Source organism: Notamacropus eugenii, chromosome 3, assembly GCF_028372415.1.
Source record: "Notamacropus eugenii isolate mMacEug1 chromosome 3, mMacEug1.pri_v2, whole genome shotgun sequence".
Lineage (NCBI taxonomy): Eukaryota > Metazoa > Chordata > Mammalia > Diprotodontia > Macropodidae > Notamacropus > Notamacropus eugenii.
The window spans coordinates 39,986,775-40,012,820 of NC_092874.1; the positions used below are offsets into that span (position 1 = coordinate 39,986,775).

Below are 26,046 nucleotides of genomic sequence, written 5' to 3' on the forward strand. Positions count from 1 at the left end.
CTTTTAAATTCTCTTACATTCATAGAGATGATGAAAAAGAAGCCACATATTTACATGTTGAGCCATGGGAGAAAATTATTCATCTATTTTGTCTTATTCCACAGTCCTGTCTGTTCATGTCCTCTGTCTTCAATTAAACTCCTTGGCAGGTAGGATTCCGCTAGGATTCAGAGGCAGAATGGTAGAGTAGATAGAAAGTTATGGGTTCAGGTTTTGCCTCTGTGTGACCCTGGACAAATTACTTAACACTTCACTGCTCTAGGCAACTTTCTGAGACTATAAATTGCAGACAGGGTGCCAGTGTGAATTGGTAGAAGGAGTTTTTCATCTGGGAGTTCCCTATATCTATTAAATCACAGGTCCAATCTCTACCTACTCCCCCTAAATACAGTGCCTAGCGCCGTAAGTTCTGAGTAAGTATGTGCTGGATGAGTATGGAGGAATGTTCTATGCACTGGTGGAATAAATCTGTAAATGCTCAGGAATTGGCTCTCTAGGAAGAAAAACTCAAAAGAACATGTGAAAACCTAGCAGGACAATGCACATTGCATTTTGTGATCTCTGCTCTGAGTCATGATTATATGAATTCATTTTCCTCATCTGTAAAATGAGACTAAAATGACATCTGCTTCACAGGATTGTATCAAATGAATCAATGCAGGTAAAGTGCTTTGCAAACCTTAAAATGCCATATAAAGATCGGCTTGTTTTTGTTGCTGTTGCTATCCACTCAAGCCTTACGTGGCTACATGCACCTACATGGTGCATGCCATGGCACCATATTATGTATGGGTCAAATGCCACCTTCTTAGTATTTCTGACTAAAACTCCTGGGAGAGCAAGTAGGTTGGGCTCACAATATGCAGTTCTGTCTGCGATATGGTGCAGTCTAGGGCCACCCTCCTCCTCAACCATGGAAAATCCGTGTAAATTTTTTTGGCCCTCCCTTTGTTTCAGAGAAGAAATCTGAATTATTTTGGTATTAAAAGATCAAATATATTGATATTATACAATGCTATACATACAGGTATACATATTTCTGAGTTTCTAAACTTTTTCTGTGTTGTCTGTGGCTTTTGCAAAACTCCCCCCAAAATAGCTATTTAATTTCTCATGCTGATTTGCGATATATTGAAACTGCAATTAGGGAAAGCTGTGATATGGAAAGGATCACTGTACTCAATTTTATGCTCTTCTGATTAGCATGACAATGTACTGCCCTCTTCATAGTGACCTGAAGTAGTATTCCATATTCCATTCACTTCCTCTCCTGTTAGGAATACAGTAGAGATGCTGAAATGTTCCAAGTCCTCTCAGAAGTGTGTAGAACTCTCTAACTGGGCCAGAGTTCAGATCTGGACTTGATTGTTAAAATGTTCCTTCATAGTACCATGGTGGTCATCAGGGATCCATCATCTAGGATCTCATGGGTCCTGTAACAGTGGACCTAGTTGGTTGGTTGTTGTCCTTCATTTTCGAAGAGGACCAAAGTGACATTACCATGATAAAATGAAGTTTCAATGTGTCCGACTGTGGCTGATCAGACCAGTATGAGCTCAGAATGCTCTACCACAGTTGGGCACAGATAGTCCGTATTAGGTACACCCAGGAGAACAGAAAGGCATGTCTCAGTAGGCATGTCAGTGATGTGGCTGCTGCTCATCGCTGGATACATGGAATCATGCCACTCAAACCTTTTTGTTTCCTGTGCTGAAATCACAAGAAATTCATAGCACAGCCTTATTTCCTTAGAAATTCCCATAACAAAGGGACAGCCACTGGCTGTCTACCTATGCCCCAAAGTTCTACTTATTCTTGCTCTTGTATATAATCTAGAAAAAACCTCACTTGGAAAAGAGGCAAGTATAAGGCTCAGGTCCTTTGCCCATAGCTGACATCGCCACCCTCAGAGCTCATCTGTCCTGCATTGCATAGAGTGGTGTCAGCTTTCCCTCTTTAAGGCCTATCCTTCCTCCTTTTCTTTGTGGAGAAGTCAGGGACTGATTCTGCCCCTTCACATACATCCTCTTGTGTGAGGACATAACTGACTAATCCTGATAAAATGTCTTCTGGCCTCATGGTTCTGTAGAAGGAAATATCTGAATGTCCCATTCAGTCTTTCTCTACAACCCTCTGGATCTTTTCTTCCTGTTGATGTTCTTTCATTCCCTTCTTTCAGAGAGCTAGGTTGGGCCTAGGGCTCCTCTAATTATTCCCTCTGCTCTTTTTATACTTCCTGAGTGCTTTGAAAGCGGATAGTTTTCTCATAAACCAACATTTCTTATAATTCATGTAAGATAGAGGATTTACTGTAAAGATCTTATTCCTTAGAGTCATTTCCTTACACTAAAGACCTCTTGGTTTGAACTACTTAGGGTTGGTAAGTCCTATCCCACCCTTATAACTACTAGTTGCAGAACAAATGAATAGATTTAATGAACTTTATCCCAAACTCAGTAGGAGAGTGGGAAAAGTAGGATTGGGGGTAATAATGATAAGAAAAAGTTCTTGCCTTTAGGAAGTTTACATTATTCTATCAGAATACAGCCTAAGAACTAATGAGTAAAAACAAAGTAAGTATGGAAGGGAGAAAGCGTTAATGACTGGAGGGATGAGAGAGGATTATGTGGGAGAAGTGGCCTGGGATGTCTTGAAGGAAAATAAGGATCCTGAGAAGCCTAGATGGGAAGTGAGTACATTACAGGCAGGGAGAAGCTTTGTATGGGTAGGAGATAGAATATCAAGCATGGAGGATGGCCAGCAGTCCTGGGTAGTTGGAATGAAGAATGACTAGAAATAAGTGAATTAAGTTTGGAAAGGTAGGTTGGAACCAGATTGTGGAGAGACTTCAATACCAAGCTAAGTACTTTGCCTTTTATTTAAAGCAACAATTACTAAAAAGTTGAGAGCAGGGAAGTGGCCTATGCCTTTGGAAGATTATTTTGAGAATGTATAGAGAACAGTTTGGCGCAGAATTGACTAGAAGCAGAGAAAACAAGCAAAAGGCTATTCCAGTAGTCCAGACAAGATGTTATGAGGGACTGAATGAAAGTGGTGGTCATGTCAGTGGAGAGCAGGAGTCACATTGGAAATAGTTGAAGTCCCAGAAGTAGTGTTCACATGATTTGGGAGTTGAGGGAGAGTGAAGACTCAAGGATCACTCTGAAGTCATGACTTTGGATGACAGGAGATATTAGTATCATTCACAAAAATGGAAAGTTTGGAGGAACTCTAGATTGAGGGGGATGGGAAGATAAATTTCACTTGGGACATACTGAGTTAAGATACTGCTAGAACATCCAGGGGGAAATATCTAGTAGGAGCTGATATATGACTGAGGTTTAGAAGGGCTAGAGATGATGGAGAGAGATCTGCATAGAGGTGATCATTGAGTGTAGGGCAGCCGATGAGACTCAAGGAGGAGGGTGTGTGTGCACATATGTATACACACGTGTATGTATGTATATTGTATGTTGTAGATGTGTGTATTTGCATTGTAAATGCGTGTATGTATATGTGTGTTTATGCGTATATATGTATCTATCTATATAAAACAGAGACGAGAAGGTCAAGGATGATAGGGTATGCTTAATGGCCAGGAGATGGATAATGAATCGGAAAATGACGGAAAAGAAGAATCCAGAGAAGGAGGGTCAGAGAAAGTCATATCACAGCCTCCTGTCTGGGAGGAGGAAAGTGGTTCGCAACGATCAGTTGCAAAATAAGGTTAAAGGGATTAGGACTGAGAGAGACCACTCGATGTAATGGGTTAAGAGACTGTTGGAAAGAGCAGCTTCAGTCAGAATCCTGGCTGTGAGAGGTTAAGTAATGAATGGCTGGGGATAAAGTGCATTCAATGAGAGCAGCCATCTTTTTTTCTCTCTCTTGGAACTGGACAATAAAAGAGAGACTTAAGATTGAGGAGGTGGAAACGTCAAGTAAAGATTTTTCAGGAAAAGGGGAGAACTGAGTATGTTTGTGGGCAGAAATGAAAAGACTGAATATGGTAGAAAGGAAGGGAATTATAAATCAAGAAGGGTTGCAAAGTAGATGGGAGGGGATGGAATCAAGAACACAAGTGGAGAGGTTGGCTGTCTCTTCTAGGAGACTGGGATGAAACAAGAAGCAGGGGTGATTAAAAGAAATTCCAGGAGTGGATTAGGGGAAATGAAAGAGCCTACTTCAAGTGGGAGGCAAAGTCATCTGTCTTCTGGGGACAGTAGTATGGGAGTTGTGAAGAAAGAGGAAAAGGTTTCTAACACTCCGTATGGACAGGGGATAGAGTCACGAAAGAATGAAAGCACTGTTGTGGAGCCGTGAGGACCCAGTTGAGTTTAATGGAACCAGGTGTCTCAAGCTGGGGACTTCCCAGCATCATTCAGTAGCATAGAGATTGAGTGGAGAAGGAAGACAGTGGGGGTGCTCAAGGGGTAAAGACTGGTGGAGTATGAAGTACAGGACAATGTAGGCAAAGAGGACACAAGAAAGGAGGAAGGTGTTTAGTTGGCCATCTATAAGGTCATCAAAGAAAGGCCAGAGCTGGGGGATAGACTGGAGGGACTGGAGGCCATAGTGAATGTGAATAGGCATAAGGGGAGTGAGTAGAAGGAAAAGTAGAAAGATGGGAACTTATGATAAGAGAGGAAAACTTCAGAGTTCAAGAGGATGGTGGTAGCAGTTATGGATGATATATTGGTGTCTAAAGTATGACCAACATGGTGGGTACCTCCATTAGCTTGTTCAAGACTCCGATTCACCAATCTGAGTAAATAGGGCAGGCATTTTCATGTCCATGTTACAGCCTCAGTGAGGCCAAGAGCCTTGGGAAGTGGCTGAACTCAATGTTGTTCCTACAGTATGGAGGTGAGGCAATGAAGCTAGGATTTTGGGAGGTGACTAAGTGAAGGGTTGATTTTCTGAGTGCTCCAATGCCTGCCTAAGATCTCTGGCAACTATTAACTCCCCACTTCTTTGCCTTTGTAGTGCAGAGATTCAGACAGTACAGAATATTGGGCCCAGTACCTATCTGAGAAGGTTAATGTGGATGAATTAAAGAACCATGACAGTTTAGAAGGGATTAGCCAGGGCTCTAAGGAAAAGAAAAATGGGAGGTGACTGTAACTTTACACCAGCCATTTTCCTTGGTCAGAGAAGTCAGGACAAACCAGTGACAAGGAAGTGAATGTGCTCATCAAGACTGAACTTTGGGAGTGGGCCTGGTTACCATGCTTATGATAAGTCTTCTTCTTCTTCTATAATATACATTATATATTATAATAGATCACATATTATAATATCATATAATGAAGATTTCCCATGATATAGGTTATTATTAATAATAATAGCCAATATTTATATGCACTTTATATATGTTATTTCATTTGATCTTCACAGCAACCCTGGGAGGTTAGTGCTAGTATTATACCCATTTTACAGATGAGGAAAACTCTGGCTGACAGATTAAATGGCTTTGTTCAAAGTCACACAGCTATTAAAGTGTCTGAGGCAGAATTCAAACTCAAGTCTTTCTGACCATACTCTGCCACCTAACCTTCTACAAGAACAATTTAGAATCAGAGAAATATGACAGCTCCAATCAATCTATAAACAATCATTCATTAAGCACCTACTATGATGCCAGGTGTTGTGCTAGGTTCTGGGAGACACAAAGACAAAGCAGTCCCTGCCCTCAAGAAGCTTATTCCAAGTACACATAGAAGTAAATACAGCTTTAGGGGAATCAGGCCTGGAATTTCATAGGTATAGGCACTGCTCTGTGAAGAATGTCTTCTTCCAGTACAGACTTACATCAACTGGCACCTTTTCTGTAACTTATAGTATTAGAGAGGTAAGTGACTTGCCCAGAGTCTCAGTCAGCATGTGTCAGAGGTGCTACTTGAACCAGGTCTTTCTGACCTACAGGACAGCTGTCTATCCACAATATCATAGTGCCTCAAAAATACAAAACATACAAAGGAAATAAAAGGAAATGGTGGTGGTGTTGGGGAGTGGGGGAAGGCACTAGAAGCTTTGGCCATCGAGTAAGGCTTCTTGTCAGAGGGGACATTTCAGCTGGACTTGGAAGGAAGTGAGGGATCCTACTAGGTAGAGATGAGAAAGGAGAAGCATTCCAGGTGTGGGGGAAGGAGGCCTAGCCCTTGACAAAGCAGAGATGGGCAATGGAGTATGGTGTGGGCTGCATAAAGGGGGGATATTATATAATAAGCCAAATACTTTCTTCTTCTTTGCTTCATTTAGGTGAGAGCTACCCAATTAGACTCAACATGTTCCAACCCCAAGCACAGAAACCAGTGCCCTACCTTAATTGCTGTTGTTTCCCCCCTGCCCATTATCAGAAGGGATTAAAAATATCTTCCAAGCCACCATGGGGAACCTGAAGCTGGCTGAGCAAGACATACTCAGTTATGTAATTGGGTTTTAAGAATAGGGAGATAGCACTGTCTTACCTACAAGGGGAATAATTAATGATCTAGGAGAGCGCAGATTCCCCAAAGATGGTCATCAGAAAACATTTGGCTGATAAGTCACTTTAAAAATCCAAATCTAAGCATAATTGTTTCAAACATTCTTTCTCCTTGATTAAAATTAAAAGTAGGCAGAGCAAATCCCTGCTGTGTAAAACTCAAAGAGAGTCAGGCCTGGAAGAAAACACAGAATTCATGTAAAAACTTTTAAAAGCACTGCCAACCAACCAGTACTAGCTATGAGCTGGGCACTCTGCTAGGCAACCATCAGGGATACAAAGAGAAATGAGATAGTCGCTGTCCTCAGGGAGCTTACATTCTATCAGGGGAGATAACATGTGAATAAATAAATCTATGTTAGTTATAGGCAGGATTAATAGTAATGAAATATTCTGGAGGAAGGGTACCAGCAGATGGGGTATGTCTCCTTTAATTTGATAGCCACGAGCCATGCAATTCCAGAGCTTTTAGACTCTTCATAAAGGAACTTTCTCTAGGAAGAGACCACTGATGCACAGTTGGCACTTTGGTGCAGGGGCAGTAGACGAGATGGGAGACGCATTCCAACCTCAGCCCTGGCTCACTCTGGGCCCTGGGACAACTCCCCTTCCCTGACATTTGGTTTCCTCACCTTGAAAGTGAGAGAATTCTAGTTGATAATTGCTAAGTTGCTTGTCAGTGCTAACATTCCAGATTTGATGAATACAGATTACCATCTCCTTGATGTAGGAGACTTTTTCTTTAGGCTCTGTATGCCTAGAACCTAGTACAATGCTGAATGCTTTTTAAAAAGTTGTATTGATCCATTTAGTTTTTCCGTGACCCACATTTCCAAACATCTTATTCCGTACTCTCCTGCCCAATCAACCTTCCCTTGTGACAATATAACCAGTGCTTGTTGAATGACATTGAAATCACTTAACATTTTTATGTCTCAGTTTTCTTATGTAGAAATTGATAGGGTTGGAATTGTTCAGTGAGTTCAATTCAGTGTGCATTTATTGAGCACCTCCTGTGCTCCTGCAGAAGCTGTGGTAAACACTGGGGATACAGATGGAAATGGAAACCAATCCTTTCAGCATTAAGGTTATCATGGATCTTCTAAAGCTTATGAATGGACAGACCATATGTAAGCAGCCACCTACACACTATGTTTTCAGAAGCACCAGGAATGGTCCCCACCCATAAAATGCCCATTCCTCAGTGCATCATGTTCAGCCTTTTGGCCATCATGGCTCCAGACTTTTGCTTAAGGCTCTGTGCCCTGTGAAAATTTAACACATCTAGGGACAGCTTAGGGCTTTAATTAAATGTGTGTAAAATGCTCTGTAAGACAAGAAATACCATATAAATCATACTCACAATACCCCTAAGAAGTACCTAGTGAAAATATTTATCCCCAATTTACAGATGAGGAAAACTGAGGCTTTGAAGGATTTACAAGTTTTCCAGAAGTAGGAGATCATACCTATTCCACTACATCACACTTTTGTTCAGAGCAGAAGAAAACCAACTTGACTGTCCAGGGTCTTTGAGAGAAGTTGTATGGCTGATAGGTTTCAAAATCTCCCCAGCTGCTGAAGAAGAACAGGTATCTTCTATAGAACTTTTGCCCAACTGCATTGACTTGGTTTTGTAAATATTAACTGTGGCAGGACAGAAGGAAATTTCCTGACTTTATGTATCTCTTTGCTCTCCCTCCACACAAAGGAGAAAATCTCCCATAATCTTGTAGGCTTTTAAGCTGACCAGGTTGCATTAAGCATTCTTGTAGAGAAGACAATGCCCGAATCTTCCCAAGAGCTCTAAGGCTTTTGCTTCCAACATCTTTTTCTGTCTAGGACATTGTCGGCTTTTCAATTACAGATGCCTTTATAAGAAGGATGAGCTCTACTGACCTGCAAAACTCATTCTGCCTGACCAGTTCATTAAGTAATAAAAAAGGAACAGTACTGAATATTCTTCAATTCATTTCTATGATATCATCTGCTACTGAACTTCATTTATCCCTTAGGTTTACATAGGTTCTGTATTTTCTTTGTAATTTAAAACATTTCACTCAGATATTGGGTGAAAGCCTTAAATTTGGAGTTAGGAGACACCAGGGAATCAAATCTTGAGCCACCTCACTGCCCCCTAAATGATGGCCCCAGGTCCATGATCTGTATGGGTCAGAGGCAAGTTCAATCCAACTTAGATTTTCTTACTTTGAGGCTGACCTTGCCTGTCTTGATTTAGCTTATAATATGGTAACAATACCATATGGTCTATCTAACTTTAGGACTAATATTCACATTTTTCAGATGGAGAAATTAAGATTTGAAGAAAGAGGTCCCTACATGGTTTAGTGAGCAGAGTGCTAGTCTGGAGACAGGAAGAGGAGTTCAGATTCAGTCTCAGACACTTAATAGTTGTATGACTGAGCATGTCACTTAATCTCTGTTTATCTCAAGTTCTTTATCTATAAAATGGGGATAGCAACAGTATGTTTCTCCCAGGGTTGTTGTAAGGGTCAAGTGAGATAATATTTGTAAAATTTTTGACAAAATCTTGTAATAGCATATAAATACTATTACTACTACCACTACCACTACCACTACTTCTACTACTCCTACTCCTATTAGTAGTAGCAGTCTCAGTAGTAATAGTAGTAGTAGTCGTAGTAGACTTAAATGATTTGCTTAAAGTCACTCTGAAAATCAGCCGTAGACTCAGGACTAGGTCGTAGAGTCCAAGTCTCTGAATTTCTAGATAACTTTTTTTCCCTGAGGAATTCAATACCAGGCTTACTTTGGTCTAAATTGACCATTCTTTCTAATATACCCTGGATGTTGCATCCTGGGTCCCTAAGAGATAGAGGTGCCATATTTGAATGGTCACTACTGTCAAGCAACTCAAATATGGGGCTAGAAATCCTTAGGAAATGTCCTTCCCATAAAATAATTTTAATGACTTTAAATGGTCAAACTTTTATTCAAAGTGTGCCATAGTCAGGGGGCATGAGTGACCACATTTCCTAAGTCTATTAAAAATGAAAGTATGAACCTTGAAAATGATGAACTGATGCATAGTGAAGTGAACAGAACCAGGAGAACATTGTACATAGTAATAACAATATTGTTCCATGAAGAACTGGGAATGACGTAGCTATTCTCAGCAATACAATGGTCCAAGACGATACCAAAGGACTCATGATGAAACATACCATCTTCCTCCAGAGAAAGAACTGATCTTGATCAAGTACAGACTGAAGCATGCTATTTTCACCTACCTACCTACCTTCCTACCTTCTTACCTATTTTCCTTCCTTCCTTCCTTCCTTCCTTCCTTCCTTCCTTCCTTCCTTCCTTCCTCCCTTCCTCCCTTCCTCCCTTCCTTCTTCTCTTTCTTTCTCTCTCTTTTTCTTTCATTTTTTCTTTTTATTCAAGTCTTGTACAAAATGACTAATATAGAAATGTTTTACATAATTGCACATGTATAACCTATATCTGATTGCTTACTATTTTGGGAAGGGGGTAAGGAAGGGAGGGATAGAATTTGGAACTCAAAATTTTAAATGAAAATGATAAGTTTTTTTTTTAAAATGGAAGTATGACCCTGAGTAGGAATAGCATGTGGGTAATTTCAAAGGCTCAATAAATCCCCTCTGCTCGAATTTAGAATGACCAAACAGAATGGAAAACCCTCCAGTGGGAGATGGGCTGAAATTCTCAGATTCTTCTGTTAATTTCATTTCTATACCATTTTGGCCTCTCCTAGGGGCCACATCCCATCATGTGGATAGTAACAGACTTTCAAAATTCTCATCACCAAGGCTGAAAAAACAAGGTTAAGAAGAAAAAAACTCCCTGGAGTAAATCATGTTATTCTCACAAAATTTCAGTGAAACATGAGTGACAACATTCTTTTCACCTTTTCTTTATTTTACCCTTTTAATGTAAGAGGTCAGTCAGCTGGCCTAGGCTAAGTCACCACTCTCGTCTAAAGTTCACCCTCCAACTCAACAGAGAATTACAAATATCTAAATTTATACATACAAAATAGAAAGGTTTTGTGAGCATATACCTGAACTTTCCCACTCCGTCCTGAACTGATATGAAAATGAATTCGGCATCAAGCAATTTATGCAAAAATCTCATAGATTTAGGAACCCCTCTAACAGAAGATGAATGTGTTTTCTAAAGACATAAATAAAATAATGGTTGGACTCCAAAATCCCTTTCCTACGTATACCAGTACATATACTACACATACAAAGTTATCTTGTGGTCTTATCTTTATCTTCCAAGGAGAGAGGGCTAAGAGAAGGAAGCTAAAAAAGGAATTTTTTGGTGACTAAGTTCAGCTATGGACCAACACGGCTTTCTCCAGATCAAGCATGTCCAACAGTGAATACTGAGAGCAGAATCTCAGTAGCCTGAGACGCTACATCTATAAATTCAAAGCCGTTACCATAAAGTTCCTGGTGAGTCACCTGGCAGGAGTTCCACTGGGCAGCAGGACACTCACAAAATTCTAACTATGGGAGAATTCATGAGGCAACCCCAGACCCAGTTACCTGTCATAGTCTTGACAGATCTCCCCAACAGCTACCAAGGCTTTCAGGTATTCATTGGGTTGGTAAGGGTGAATATAGTGCAGTGAACAGCTGTTCCTGGGATCCCCATTGGATGCAGTGAAGTCTATTGCTACCTGCAGGAGGAAGGAACAGAGAAATGTAATTGTTTGGGACTATTGTCTTCATCTACGATCCTGGATCAGCATCTCTCTCTATTGAACTTAACTCCCTGTGTTACCTTCTCAGTGCTTTGAATTACTTACTAGTGGGTGCATTGCATATAAAAGAAAGTAAATAAAAACACACCATCTCCCATTTCTGTGCCTTTTCATTGGCTGTGCCAGATGCCTGGAGCTCTCTCCTTCCTAACCTTTACCTCTTAGAATCCTTGATCTTCCTTCAGAACTCAGCTCATGCATCACCTTCTCCATGAAGAAAACTTCTTGACCTCCTACCACAACCTCCTGCTTGACACCCCCCCCCAAACTACCTTGTATGTATTTTTCACATGTTCTGCATACATTTACACATCTATATGTTGTCTTCTCAGTTAGAAGGACAGGGGCTGTTTTTACTCTTGTCTTTGTATCCTCAGTGATTGGGACAGTGTTTGGCACATAATAGGTGCTACATAAATGCTTGTTCCCTCCCTCCCTATCAAATACCAGGCTCTAGAGATACAAAAACAAAGATGGGAAAAGGCCTTGCCATCTTTGTTTTTGTATGTCTAAACTTCTGGTTTGTGCCATTTCATTTAACTCCTGTCTCATGTTGTCTACAGCAAGGGAATGCACTATCAAGATCTTCAAGACCAATGGTCTCATTTTACAGATGAGCAAACTGAGGATTGGAGAGGAGGAGGTATAGCTCTGAATATCAATGATTTATTATGATAGACTTGTGGTTAGGACCTAGGTCCTTTGAGCCACAAGTCTAGCCAAATTCTGTGGATGTTGGCCAGAATTTGTAGGGCATCTCTGTGGTGGTACCCTCAAGTTCCCGAAATGATCATTAAATAATAAGGCTAAGGGTATCTCTACTTCTCCTCAGTTTGCCCTTGGAAAATTCCCTATTACGTTGTAGACCAATGAGAAAATGCAAACTGCAGTAACTCCAGTTTCTGAGATACAAGTGAAAAATAAATCCTAATACAACAGATAGGGAGAAAAATTCTGTACAGCAAAATGACTTTCTTATGTCTGAGATTGCAATTTAGCAACTGTTCTTTTTGGGTCTGTTTATAACTTTCTTTTTCTTCCAAAAACCAACCCTGTACAAGTGTTTTCTTCCTCCAGTCTCTGAGTGTAGAACTGGCATTCACTCTCACCAACAAAAGGACCTGAGTGTTAATTTCATTGAAGGCAAAGGGAGGAGCCAAACTTTACCTACCACTAAGTGACATTTCCTTCTGGCCTTCTGAACAAAAATCCAAGACACCATTCCCAACCAACCTTCCAAATAAAATAGCAAGCAAAAGGACAATCGGAGGCATGCATGGTACTTCTCTCCTGCTCTTAGCTGGCTCACCACGTTTCTGTTCACTTGCTTAGTCAGGTACAGGGGCCAGGAGTGTTATTTCTGGCAAAATATCTAATTTTAGCAAAAGACTATTGCATTAATAATTCACGTTTTCATAATGCTTTTAAGGTTTGTAAACATTTCCTCCTTTCCCCTGTGAGGTAGAGAGGGTGAATATTATTATCACCATTTTATAGATGAGGAAATAGAGGCTTAGGGAGATGAAATTGCTTACTCAGAATTATATAATGAGCTCCTTGAGTGCAGGGATGGTCTTTTGCCCCTTTTTGTACTCCTGGAGCTTAGCACAGGAGCAGGCACTTAATAAATATGTATCAATTGATAGCTATAGCTATGGAAATGTTGGAACTAGGATTGGAAACCAGGGCTTTGCTGATTCCAGTCTCAATATACTTTCCACTAAGCCATAAAACAATTTATGAGTTCTACCAAATGAATAATAATAATAAATTGCATAATACTTTAAGATTTGTAAAACTCTTTACATGTTTTATCACATGAGATTCCCCCGGACAACCCTGAGAGATAGGTGGTGTTGTTATCCCCATTTTACAGTTGACGTAACTGAGGCACACAAAAGTTAAGCGATTTGCCCAGGGTGACACAACTAGCAAGTATCTGAAAATGGATCTGAACTCAGGACTTCCAGACTCTAGGCCAAGTGCTCTCTCCCCTGGATCGTAGCTGTGTATAAACACTGCACGTATGGATCAAGATGGAACAGAAAGGAATGTTGGCATCTGAGTATGTCCATTAGCATCTGTCCCCATAGCTCTACAAGCAAAGTGACAAATTTCAAACAATCACTCATACAAACTGACCCTCTGTGCCTTTATGTAGGTGACAGAATAACAGTCTCAGACCTGAAAGGGGCCTCAGTGGTCTTGTAGGAACTATATATGGATCCAGACTCTTCCATTTTCTGCCTAGGATAGTCTGGGGGAAGTGGAAAGAGGGCTGGATTTGGAATTAGAAGAACTGGGTTCAAATCCCTACTCTGTCAGCTGGGGGCACACTGATTAGAGCATTGGGCCTGGAGTTAAGGAAGACTGTAGTTCAAATTCAGCTTCAGATACTTAGCAGCTGCATGACCTTGGACAAGTCTCTTAACCTCTGTTTGCTTCAGTTTCCTCAACTGTGAAATGGGGATAATAATAGCACTTACTTCCCAGGGCTGTTGTGAAGATCAAATGAGATGATTTTAAAGTGCTTAGTGCAGTGTCTGGCACCTAGGAGACACGGAATAAATCCTTCCTTCCTCCCTCTATGGCTAGAAGAGGGTACGAAGTGAAGGATTTGCAAGTGCATTCGATGATGAAAAAAAAAAAAGATGAAAGAGAAATCTGAGCCTACTTGTAACCAATGCAGAGTGAAGTGAGCAGAACCAGAACAATGTATATTGTACTAGCAACATTGTACAAACAACTGTGGCTGACTTACGAAGTCTGATCGCAGCAATGATCAATCGTGATTCCAGAGGAACCTACTGAGGAATGCTACCCATCTCCTGCCTGGGAAGTGGTGAACTCAATGTGCAGAATGGGATTCCTTTTGGGGACATGGTCAATTCAGGAACTTGTTTTGCTTAACTTTGCATATTTGTTCCAAGGGTTTTTTCTTTTCTTTCTTTCATGGGTGGATGAGTGAGGTTGAGAAAACAAACTCTTGTTTATTGAGAACAAGATACAATTTAATTTTAAAAATGGTAAACGAATGAGCCATACCCTCTAAACATCCCAGAAGGAGAAATTTTTTATCATGTGCCTTGTCCAACAAAGAGTGCTAAAAAGTAGATGTCAGCCAGCTGATTTTTTTCCAACTGACATCTCCCAAAACAGGTTGTCTTAATGAGGTTTGAGTAAAAATACACCAGAGGGAATTGGTTGAACTTATCTTCCAGCTCTGGCCATTTGCCAAAATTGTTGGATACTCTTTAAAGGGGAGGATAAGAGAGGGAGGGAGGGAGAGAGAGAGAGATGTGGAGGAGGATGGGGGGAGAGAGAAGAAGGAATACAGGATGAGGAGGAGAGAGATGTGAGCAGGAAATCAGGTAAGAGGTAAGAAAAGGCAGAGAAATCTTGAGATTACGTTGAGGAGGGGAGAAGAAACAAAGACTCCATTGGAATATACTGGTTTACGGGCCATGGGCATTGCTGCGCTGCTTTCCTTAACACTTACGGATTTGCAAGCCCCAATATATTTCTTTTTGGTCACGATGCCTTGCTGAAGGTTCCATGACCTTCTTAGAGGGCAGTTAGAAGGGAGATCTGAGTCCCATCCACCTTCCAAGAGGCTTCTCTCCTCATTAAGCTGGCCTCAAAGCTTTGTCAAACCACTAAAAGAGGGAAACAGCTGGCTCCTTTTATAGATTTGGGGATCCCAAAGCACACAACACTATTTCTCCCCAGGAATCTGGACATGAGTGATGAACTCTCTTTTCTTGTATGATTTTTTAGTCTCCAACATAAAACAACTTTTCTCCACAAACTCTTTCCCTCATGCTGCAAACAAACTATTTATGAACCCCCTGGTTAGATTTCAAAGGGATGCTGAGGAAGAAATGAGCCCTTGGTTATTTGCTAAGAATTCTAAAACTCTGCCTTTCCTGTGGTTTCCCCAAATCATTTGTTGTTCTAGCATTTCTGCTTTTGGGCAGTGCTGATGATCTTCACTGCTGTAGCTGAGCTTCCGGCTCTGGCCATTTGCCAAAATTGTTGGATACTCTTCAAGGGGGGGGAAGGGTATTTTTTGGTGTGTGTGTGTGTAGCTTTAAAAAATTATAGGCTATATTCTGTATTTATATGCATCTCTGCTTGCTGCAGTGAGAGAAGAATTTAGTCCAGGGAAATGTAGCATTCCTGATGTCACTTGGTCCATTCTGTTGATGCAAACTGAGGACCTTTCTTTTAAGTCCATTAGTGAGGGCTGTAACTAGAGGGGTGGCAAATTGAGAGATCACAGATAGTGCATCCATCAGTAGCCTACAAACAAGAGTTTCTTGCCTACTTAGCAAGGAGAGTTAGCTAAAATAGCAAGTTTCCAGTTGCAGGAAATGGAATAAGCTTCTTCTTCCTCTCCTGGTCTCATGTACTGAATGGTTTCAAGCATACTGTCCCCCTTCCATGGTTCGGTGTCCCCCTATCTCGGCACCCTTTTCACCCCAACTCCCCATCAACTGAAGATGGACATCCTGTGCCTAGTCCCTATCTAGTTGATCTGTTGGACTTGTCCTGGGTATAAACATTGTTATGTTAGCTACTATTTGCTGCTGAGTCTGTCTGGGTAGCTCTTTGAAGGGACTTCTTTCTTCATCACTGTGGGGGATATCCCTTCATTCCTTCCTTCCCAATCTGGATGGCACTGCAGAGTGAAGAACATACTATCGTTGTTATAGAAAGAGTAAGGAACGTCCTAAGATGCCTCCAATTCACGCCCAAGTCAAGATGTCACCTGATGGTGTCACTGGTCCCCCTTGAAAACGAAGAATGAACAACCACAAATCGAGGTAGGACCACTTTTCTAAAAGGGCATTTTTACCTTATAAAGTAAATCTTACCAAAAAGATATTTAATGATCATCAACAACAGCTTTAAGGGTGAAGATCATCTCTTTGGGGGAATGTGATGTAACTTGTCAGGAGACCCTGAGGAAGTCTTTCAGTTCTTTTGGGCCTCAGTTTCCTTATGTAAAGATGTGGGGTTAGGTTTCCCTTCTGGTTCCTATGAAGCCCTATAATCTCAACTCTGACACTTAGCTACGTGACCATGGCCAAATCGTTTGGCTTTTTTTGGGTCTCAGTTTCCCCTGACCATAAATTTAGGATCATTATATGCAACTTTGGATTGCTAGGTGGTGGGACCGAGTGCTGGACCTGGAGTCAAGAAGACCTTAGTTCAAATCTGACCTCAAACACTTATTAGCTATGTGACCCTGGGCAAGTCATTTAGCCCTTTGTGCTTCAGTTTCCTCATCTGTAAAATGAGCCGAAGAAGGAAATGGCTAACCACTCCAGTAACTTTGCCAAGAAAACCCCAAAAGGGGTTTCAAAGAGTTGAACACAACTTAAGAATGACTAAACAGAAAATATTCAACCTACTTAATTCACAGGTTTGTTGGAAGGAGTATATTTTATAAACTTCAAAGCTCAATAGAAATATTAGTAGTTGTTAAAACAGAGCAAATGAAATAATAATGTATGTGACTTTAACAAAAGAAGCCCCCCCCCATCTTTACCTTCTTCTTTCTAAATGAGCATAGTGAGACACTGACTCATGCCCTCTGAATATTGATATTTTATGTATGAGCACTCAATGTCTTGTTTCATTGTTCACTGATTTGCCACATTCCAAGCCTGAACAAAGACCAATTTTCCCCTTTCAGGGGAAGTACATATGAAAATGTGCTTAATGATATGTTTGTGCATGTGCATGTTTTATATGGGCCTCTCTACCAGTGCAGATCAGCTCTGGGGCTAAAACTTGCAGTTATAATGGCCTGGGGCTCTGAGAGGCTCATGGGGTAAAAATTTAGATCTATAAGGGACTTTAGAAGAGGCCATTAAATTCAGCTCCTCATTTCATAGATGAGGAAACTGAGGCACAAAAAGGATTAAGAGACTTGCCCAGGATCACATCACCAATATGTCAGAAGCAGTCCTTGATCCTGTGCTTTCCTGACTTCAGAGGGCCACCTCCAGTTGTCCTGGTCTATATCTAGCCACTGGACCCAGATGGCTTTGGAGGAGAAAGTGAGGCTGGTGACCTTGCACAATCCTGCCTCACTTCAGTCCGATTCACTTGCATACCATGACACCACCTTTCTGATGTTATGGTTCTCTTCTAGGACACAGGATAAACAACAATTCTGACTTTGATGTCAGCAGTCTGACTAGCACACAGTAGGTACTTGCAACGATGACACAGAGCTACTCTGATGCCACATTGGTCTAAAGAGGGTCCGTGCTTCACCCCCCAATGTGGCTCACCAAACATGGCCTGGAGTTCTAATCCTCTTGTGTCTTCACTCCTTTGCAAGGCACATAGCCTTGCCCTTACCCTTCTGGAGGGAAGATTTTGCAAGGAAGTCACTAGAGCAGCCCTGATATTGATTACTGCTTTCCCAGGGAAAAATATCTGGCTGTCTTTGTGAAGGGAGGACCTGGGATCAAAGGAAACACTCTGTGGACATTTTAGGAACTTCCTTGTAACTGCAAAGTACAGCCACATAATAGAGATCTCAAGGAGCCTGAGAACATCCTGCAAAGCACTCATTAGGCATTTCAATTCACAGGAAGTCTAGAGCCTGTTTTGGGTTGTTCTCAAACCTGGGCTTATCAGCCCAGCTTCCAGCTCCAGTCAACAACCCTTTGAGACTACATAGGCACTGACTGCTCCGGGCTCTGTGACTGAAATCCCAGAACAGAAATCTAACCCCAATATCCCTTTACCAAGATAAATCCCAAATGATATTTGCCCTCTTTCCTTGACCTCTTAGAAAGCCTTCCTTCGAGGCTCAACTTATGTGCCACTTTCTTATGGGGAATCTTTCCTGATCCCATCACTCATTAAGAGTAATAAAAGCCAGAGAGAGGGAAGGAGAGGAGCAAAGGAAGGAGGGCTCTAGGAAAGTCTCAGCCTTAAGGTAAGAGGCAATGACTTGCCAGGAGTTACGGATATGAATTCTGAAATTCGAGATCTGTTCTATGTGATTTTTCTTGCATGACCATGTGTGGGAAGGAAAAGAAATGGAAGTTGATGCATTGTGCCTACAACCAAGAAGGAGGCCTAGAATGGTATACTGACTGAAGCTGGGTTTCATTGGGGGACTGATTTTTAACATGAAGGATACCGAAGAGGTCCTAAACTTGATGGAGGAGGGAGATATTATTTATAATTATGCCATCAGTTCTTGGCTTAATTTCAGGCAACTTGCATAAAACCTCTATCCCAGTGGTATCAAGCTCAAATAGAAACCGGGACCACCAAACCAGACCTAAGAATCCTTGTGGGCTTCAGAGTGACTTAGAAAAGCACATATTAACATTATCTATGTCCTGTTGTATTTATTTTGCTAAATATTTCCCAATTACACTTATTTTTATCATTCTTATGGCCCAAAGGCTGCCTATTTGAGACCTCTATAAATGAGAAATTAATGATTTGCTTCCCTAGTAACAGTGCTCACCAAGAACTTTCACTAAAAAGGCAGTTTTTGTTTCCCTTTCTGGAAAACCTATCCTTGACAAGTTCTATCCTCTCTGTGAGAAGGATGGAGAAGCTCTATTTGAACCTGGTGGAAAGGTTGCTGCCAGGGGCAGGTAGAAGCAGTAGCCTACGTCCAGGCACTGTGGTTACATCAGCAGGGGAATGGTTAAGTTTACTTCAAGTAGCTTAAGCTGATTGGAAGTAGGAACAATCCAACAGTGACATCTCTGGGGATCCCTCACCCCTGAGGCTCCTGCATTATCCTTCCCAGGGCTTGTGTCTGGCTTGATATCTATGAGTTGCCATGGCCCTGTGGCTGATGTATGGGAGGAGAATGGGAATGAGTGGCCTCTCCTACTTTCAGAGTAAATTATCGTGTAGTGGATAGAGGATTGAATTTAGAATAAGAATTGAGTTTAAATTCCACCTACCAAGATCTGTCAGATGAAAATAACAGCTTGGGTTGGGTTGAGTGTAGAAGTTATTACCTCCCTTCTTCTGGTTAGCCTTCTCAGCTGGCTTTTCTAACATCAACCACCATTTTGTTTAGAATTCCCTCTTATTCCTCTTATTCCCTCTTCTTCTTCCTCTGTTAACCACAGAGTCCACAACAGCTACTCCAGCCCTGAACTGCAAGACCTCCTTGTACAGTTGTCATTGAAGACACTGGCTAATAAAAAAAAGTATAGATGTGCCCTTAGAACTCGAGGTTTCTTGACTTTGCTAGAGAGGAAAGGAAGTGATTTTAGAGTAACCAGTCAGGGGAGTTGGGGTCTGAGCCCCACCAGGTCCTTTGATGCATCAGAGGTGGCATAGTGTAGGAGACTGAACTAGATCATCTCTAGGGTTCTGTTCTATCATTGTAAGTGAAGGAAAAAAACCAACCTAGAAAACCTAAGCACCATCCACGCCCTCTAAAAGCAGGCAAACTGATCCCCAACTTGTAGAAATATTCCAAGAGTGAATTCCTAAGTTATTTCCTTGGAAAAATTCATTTGTCCATGGAAACCACATTTATAAATGATGAGTGGATTCCTAAGCTCACCCCCAAAAACCTGTTTCATCCACAGTGTACTTTAAGAACAGTACTAGTCATGCTACAGAGACTAACCAGTGAAACAAATGTGATAAGATTTCTATAGGAAAAGAGTGTTCTTAGATAGATAGCCAGCCAGACCATTTGTAAATGCTTACCATGTGCCAGATACTGTGCTGATTTCTGGGGATACAAGTGAAGGGATGCATAAAGCATTATTAAGCACTTACTTCCTACAAAGCAATGTGCTAATTCCTGGGAATACTGGCTCTTCACGCTGATCCACAGGAGTACTTGGGCATTTGGAAACTTAAAGCCCTGGTCAATCTGGGCATCTGATTGACACACTTAGGGAACCTCTATTAGTCTCTACATAGCAGACTCAAAGCTTGGCGTTCGTGTGTGCGTGCGCATGTGTATGCTTGTGCCTATGTCAGTGCTCCTTATGGCCAGAAACTCAAGGGAGGGTGGGGAGGATAATTGAAGGAATTGTGAATAGGAAAGAAGGGCTGAGCCTAATAAGGAGAAGTTAAGCTGACCAGTGTTCTCTCCCTACCCTCTTTTTCCTAGGGAGAAAGGAGAGGACAAGGTTGGAGGATAGGTTTCTCCTCTGTGGCTGATGGGATGCAGGGGGAAGGAGGAGAGGAAGACATGGTGGCAGACATCCCACCATTTCTTTCCTTCTTCCTTCTTACCTTCCCCCTTCTCTTTATGGCTGCAGAATACTAGTGAACCAGCTAAATACATATTGGGGAGGAAGAAGTGAGTTGGCAGGATGGCTTTTTATTCCTTTTCTCTCCCTTTCCTTCACCAGCATGTGCCTGCTTCCCACCTCCCCCAGTCCTTCTTTCTCTCTAAGAATTCTGGGTATGGAGATTATGGGCTTGGTGGAAGTATGGGGCCTGAAAGGAGTGCATGGCAGGAAGCAGTAGGGTCTGTAACAAAGAAGTTGAGTGGGACGCTTAGGCAAGGGATAAGAAAGCAATCTCTAGAGATGGTCAGGAGGGCAGTTCTGGGCACCTCTCTGTTGGATGTATGTATCTGTCAGACATCATCATAATAATTTACATACAATTTTGAAGACTGCCAAATGCCTATGCAGTTAGAGGTTCACGATAACCTTGAGAAGCAGGTAATATGGCCATTATTATTCCCATTTCACAGGTGAGCAAAGTGAGATTCAGAGCCATAAGGTAATGACCACATACATAAGTCATGGGTTGTCTGAAATGGAAACCAGCATTTCCCCTAGATGATGGCAAGAAGGTGAGTGAAGTGAGTATCTGAAGGTTGTTCATGGCCAATGCAATCTAAAAATGTCCCAAATCGATATCATCCTGTTTTAAATCTTATAAATAACTTCTCAAAACCATCCTCTGACCTCCCTGGGTAATTATTTCCAGTGGCTGCCAGTACACACAATTGCCCCCCTGGCTGATGTCAACTCACCCTGCTTCTGTCAAAAACAGCCTTTGGGCCCATGAATCACAGACATCCAGGTGTAACTGCTCCTAACTTACACACCTGGTGCTCATTAGCACATTAATAGGTTAGACAAGTGCCAGTTTTTCTGGGCTCTGAAAATTAAGATGGGATCATGGGATGGAGAGGGAGGGTGAGGGCTGGAAGAGACTGTAGAGCTCACTAAGCTCAGTCGCTGAAGTGTGCAATTTGTTCTCTCTCTCCCCCTTCCCCTCTCTTTCTCCCCCCCCCCTTTCCTGAAACAGGCACTATTTACTCTTTAAAGGGGAGTGCCAAGTCACAGCGTGTCCGGCACTTAAAGCCCATCCCAGCCTGGCCCCCACCTCCCTCTCCAGCCTAATTACACGTTTCTCTGGGAGCACAGACTACACCAGAGAGTGCTGGATGTGGCTCACAAACTAAGCATGAACTTGACAACTAAAGGACCCCCTCACCACACTTCTACCCAACAAGAACATCTTGTGTGATAACATTTGTTCGGGGTCAAGGAGTCAGCCAGCTCTTGCAATGTTTCCTCTCAATTTCCTTTTGCCTGAAGGCCCCCCTTGTGGTTTAAGAATATATAAACCCCATGTAAACTCACTTTGAAGAGTCTCTGCCCATGTGAAAGGGTTCCCTTGCTGGCAAGCTCAATAAACCCCAAAACGGGCTTGATGATCTGAGGTCTCCCTATTCCTGAGTCACCCACTTGGACACAATGAGGAAGACTGGGGTTCTAGTCTTGACTGGGATACTTAGGTCACTTAAGCTCCCTAGATTCCAGTTTCCCCTTCCGTAAAATTACTCAACTGTTACATTCAGTGACCTCCAAGGTCCCTTCCAGCACTGACTCAAGGATTCTATGATCCTCTGTACATTATGGTTGAACTAGACTGGCCTTGTTACCATTCCTCACACAACTTGATGTTTCATCTCAGTGCCTCTGTGCCGATGCCTTTCCCCCAACCCCATGCCAGAAATCCATTCTTCCCTCACTTCTACCTCTTAAAATCTTTGGCTTCTTTCAAGTCTTAGTGAAATGCCACATGAACATTTTCCTGACGTCCATCAGCTGATGCCTCATACCATCTCCCAGCTCCATTATCTGGTAGCTCTTTTGTACAGACTGACCATCATGGATTGTCACCCCCTTAAGAGGGTTTGACTTTAAAAGTCATTGTGTCCCCTGTACCTAACACAATGCCTGGAACAGAGTAGGTGATTCATAAAATGCTTGTTGACTGTTTGATGGTTTGATCTGGCCACAGATGTAGTTACAGAAGAATGAAAAAAATTGGAAATTCATTCAAATCTGCCATCCCCACCTCAGGCCCTGCCAGTGCTCCAGGAGTTTCTGGCTGTGAAATCCAGTGCCACAACGAATGCTGCAAAGGTGATGCATAAAATGTTGCTAATTTACTGAGAACAATACCCATGTCCACTTTTAAAACAACCATAAAATCTGACAAGAATCTAGTACCATACTAAATGAACACAGTGGACTTACAGCTTTGATGGACCTCCTGAGCCAAAATAAATGGAAAAATGAACTCACTGTAAACTGGATTTGGCATCCACCCATGATGTAGTCTAAGAAGGAGTGCATCTTGTGTATCTGAAAAGAAGGAATTGGAAGAATTCTGATTAGTAACAGTATATTTTGTTTTCTTATTGATTTAAGGGTTAAACTTTGGACAGGGAGCTAAAACTGAAGAGTGAAGAAGGGACTGCACCAAGGTAGGAAGAAACTTCTGCTACCTGCCTTCCTCTAGTGGCAAGATAGCAAGAGAGAAATGCAAACCACTTGAAATACCTGCTTTTCTTCTTCCTCCTCGATCTTGGCTCATTGCAGAAGGCAGCTGGGATTCAGGGTTGGAGTGTTGGAAGCCTGGCTCTATTATTTACTGAGTTCTCAATAAAAAGGATGAGCCTCTAATTTTTCCTGAGATCTAGCTTTGCATTTTCCATGGCCTGTTGGACAGCTCCATCTTGAGGACTCTTCCTGGCCCCTCTAACTCAACGTCCCAGATTGAAATCCTGGCCTTTGCTCCAACTCAGCTCCTTCCTCCCTTCAATGTAGGCCAAACACTCAGGATTCAAGACTAGTGGTGTATCACTGGACCAAGAGGCAAGGTGCCTTAATGAGTGGGCAGAAAGACCCACCATTTTCTGTCTCTGACATAGACTGACTATATGACCCTGAGCAAGTCAGGCAAACTCCATGTTTCAGGGAACTCTCTGAGACTAGAAGCTGTAGAGGAGGTACCAACCTGCGCTGACAGAGGGACTTCCTTCACTGGGGACATGGGGCCTCTGTTGACTTAGAAAACCAATATTATCTGTATTTGTGTGTGTGTGTGTGTGTGTGTGTGTGTGCATCTGTTGATAAATATTTCCCGATTATATTTTAATCGGTTTGGGCCACATTTGGGAGTGCATTTCTGCCCTACACCAATGGAATCACAGACCCACACCCTACCTTAAATTGGCATCATGGTTTTGAGTCCAAAGCAATACATTATTTCTGTTTTCTTTCTTTTCATGTGCAGGTAGGATAGAAATGATCTCTCTCTTTACAGAAAAGGAAACAGACATATAGAATGGAGGAATGATCTGACTAGTCAACTACCAACAGAACACAAGGCGGGCTTGGAAGCATATTTATTATGGGCACACAGAGATTCTCCTCTGCAGTGAAGCAGCTCCCTCTGGGCACTACGTCTTCCTTCTTGGCTTTCAGTTTATCTTCTTGTCTCTCTTTGTTATTCTCCTTTCAGCACAGTCTGATTAAGACATAGATGAAAGAATGGAGATGATCCCAGGAAAGAAGGCTCAGTATTCTTTAGCTCTTCCCCCTTTGATTCTTTCATGTTAACTTACATCTTGGTCTTAGACTCTGAACACTAGAATCTGAAGCTCAACTCTGCCATTTAGTAACTGTGTGACCCTAGTAAAGGCACATCCCAGCTCTGTGCCTCAGTTTCCTCATTTGTAAAATGTTATAACAATTTTTGCACTGCTTATGTCACAGGATTGCAGTGAAGTTTTGAAACCTGAAAGTCCCGTTGAAGTGTGGGTTGTTATTTTGGCTATAGTTTTCCTCCCACCCCCCAACAACCCTACTTGGGACCAAAAGGGAGAAGAATGTTTGTGGGTCCTACCTTGCACTGGTTCAGAATAACCATGCCCGAGTTCTTGTAATTCTTCTTCTTGGCTTTGTACTTTGGATTTATGCACTCCCACTGTACCTGCAATGAGATCAGTCACAGCATGACAGTCACCCACGCAATGAAGAAATTGAACCATTAATGTGCTCTGAGATTGATATGAATATCAACAGAAATTTCAAGTCACCACTAAGGTGACAGGGCTGCCAGTCCAAGAAACAGATTCTGGGGCCAGGAGGACATGAGTGTATTCAGACCATGGAAGGGCAGCAGTTGTGGAGGCAGATACATTAACAGTGAGGAAACATGGCCCTAGAACTAGCATTCTGGGGCTAAGCTGAATAGAAAAGGAAATTGAAAGATAAGAAGTATTGAGCAGTGCACACTGAAGGCTCCAGGAAGTTCCTGACCCATCAGAATTAATGTATATCATTTATCAAAGGAGTTAACTGTGCTCTGGTCTATCTCTATCAGAACTGAATGGGGTTTTTCTGGATGATGAAAACAGACATGAGCACAAAGCCCTCCATGACCTGACCCCTTCCTACCTTTCCAGTCTTCTTGCACCTTCCCGCCATGATGTTGCCATCTGCTGACACTGGCCTCCTCGTCCTCACACATTTCATTCACCTCCCTACTCTGGGCTTTTGCACCAGCTGTTCCCCTTGCCTGTAATTCTCTTATATATCATCTCTGCCTCCTGTCTTCCCTGAATTCCTTCAAGTCTCAGCTAAAATCCCACCTTCTACAAGAAGCCGTTACCAATTCCCTTAATGCTGGTATCTTTCCTCTGTGGATTGACTCCAGTTTGGCCTTTATGTGTCTTGGAAGCACATTATTGTTTGCACGTAGTCTGTCCTAGGAGACTTTGAGATGTGGGACTATCTTTTGCCTTGTTCTTTTTTTCTTTTTTTTTGGTATTTCTAAAGCCTAGCACACTGACTCAGTAACTGATAAACTAATGCTCATTAACAAGGAAAGAAGGAAGAAAACTGCGTGAGGCACCATGCTAAGTATTTCACAGATATCTCAATTGATCCTCACAACAACTGGGAGTTGGCATTTCAGTTATCTCCATTTTACAGTTGAGGAAATTGAGGCAGACAAATGTTAAGTGACTTGTCCAAGGTGATACAACTACTAAGTGTCTGAGGCCCTTGACCTGACATAGCGATAGGGATAGGCAGATGGTGATAGAAAATAGGGTAGGTAAGATGTGGTCTGGGGGATATTACACAAAGGCATCAGCTCTCCCAAAGCTTTCATCCTATGGGCACCTTGGTGGGACATGATCAGTCATTACCTAATCAATCCACCAGTCAACTGTTTATTGAAGACGTATCATGTATATTCAAAACAAAAATCTCACATATCATCTTTGTCATCTACTTGTCATTATCCAACACCCTATTAAAAAGGAATGAGAAAGATGGTGCTGCTTTTGATGACTTTATTATGGTGATGGTTTCCAAGTCATAATTACCCTCTCTGTGCCTTAGTGTCTATCTTTAAGATGGAGATAATAGCACCTACTTCTCAGCTTTGTTGTAAGGATAAAAGGAGATATTTGTAAAGGACTTTGTGAATCCTAAAGCAC

The 26,046-nt window shown here is 41.9% G+C and overlaps 1 protein-coding gene and 1 long non-coding RNA gene across 3 annotated transcripts in view; one reads left to right on the top strand and one right to left on the bottom strand.

Annotated features, from left to right (window-relative positions):
* CPNE4 (copine 4) overlaps positions 1–26,046 on the bottom strand; it is a 433,799-nt gene that overhangs the window by 14,404 nt on the left and 393,349 nt on the right. For both annotated transcript variants that reach the window (XM_072651321.1, XM_072651322.1), the window contains exons 9-11: positions 24,444–24,530; positions 22,838–22,897; positions 11,044–11,177 (exon numbers count right to left, since the gene is read on the bottom strand). In XM_072651321.1, the coding sequence (XP_072507422.1) occupies positions 11,044–11,177; positions 22,838–22,897; positions 24,444–24,530 (281 nt within the window). The remainder of the gene's footprint in view (positions 1–11,043; positions 11,178–22,837; positions 22,898–24,443; positions 24,531–26,046) is intronic.
* Positions 20,986–24,798, top strand: LOC140532628 (uncharacterized). Its single transcript, XR_011976603.1, has 2 exons — positions 20,986–21,096; positions 22,964–24,798. It is a non-coding gene; the product is annotated as an uncharacterized lncRNA (long non-coding RNA).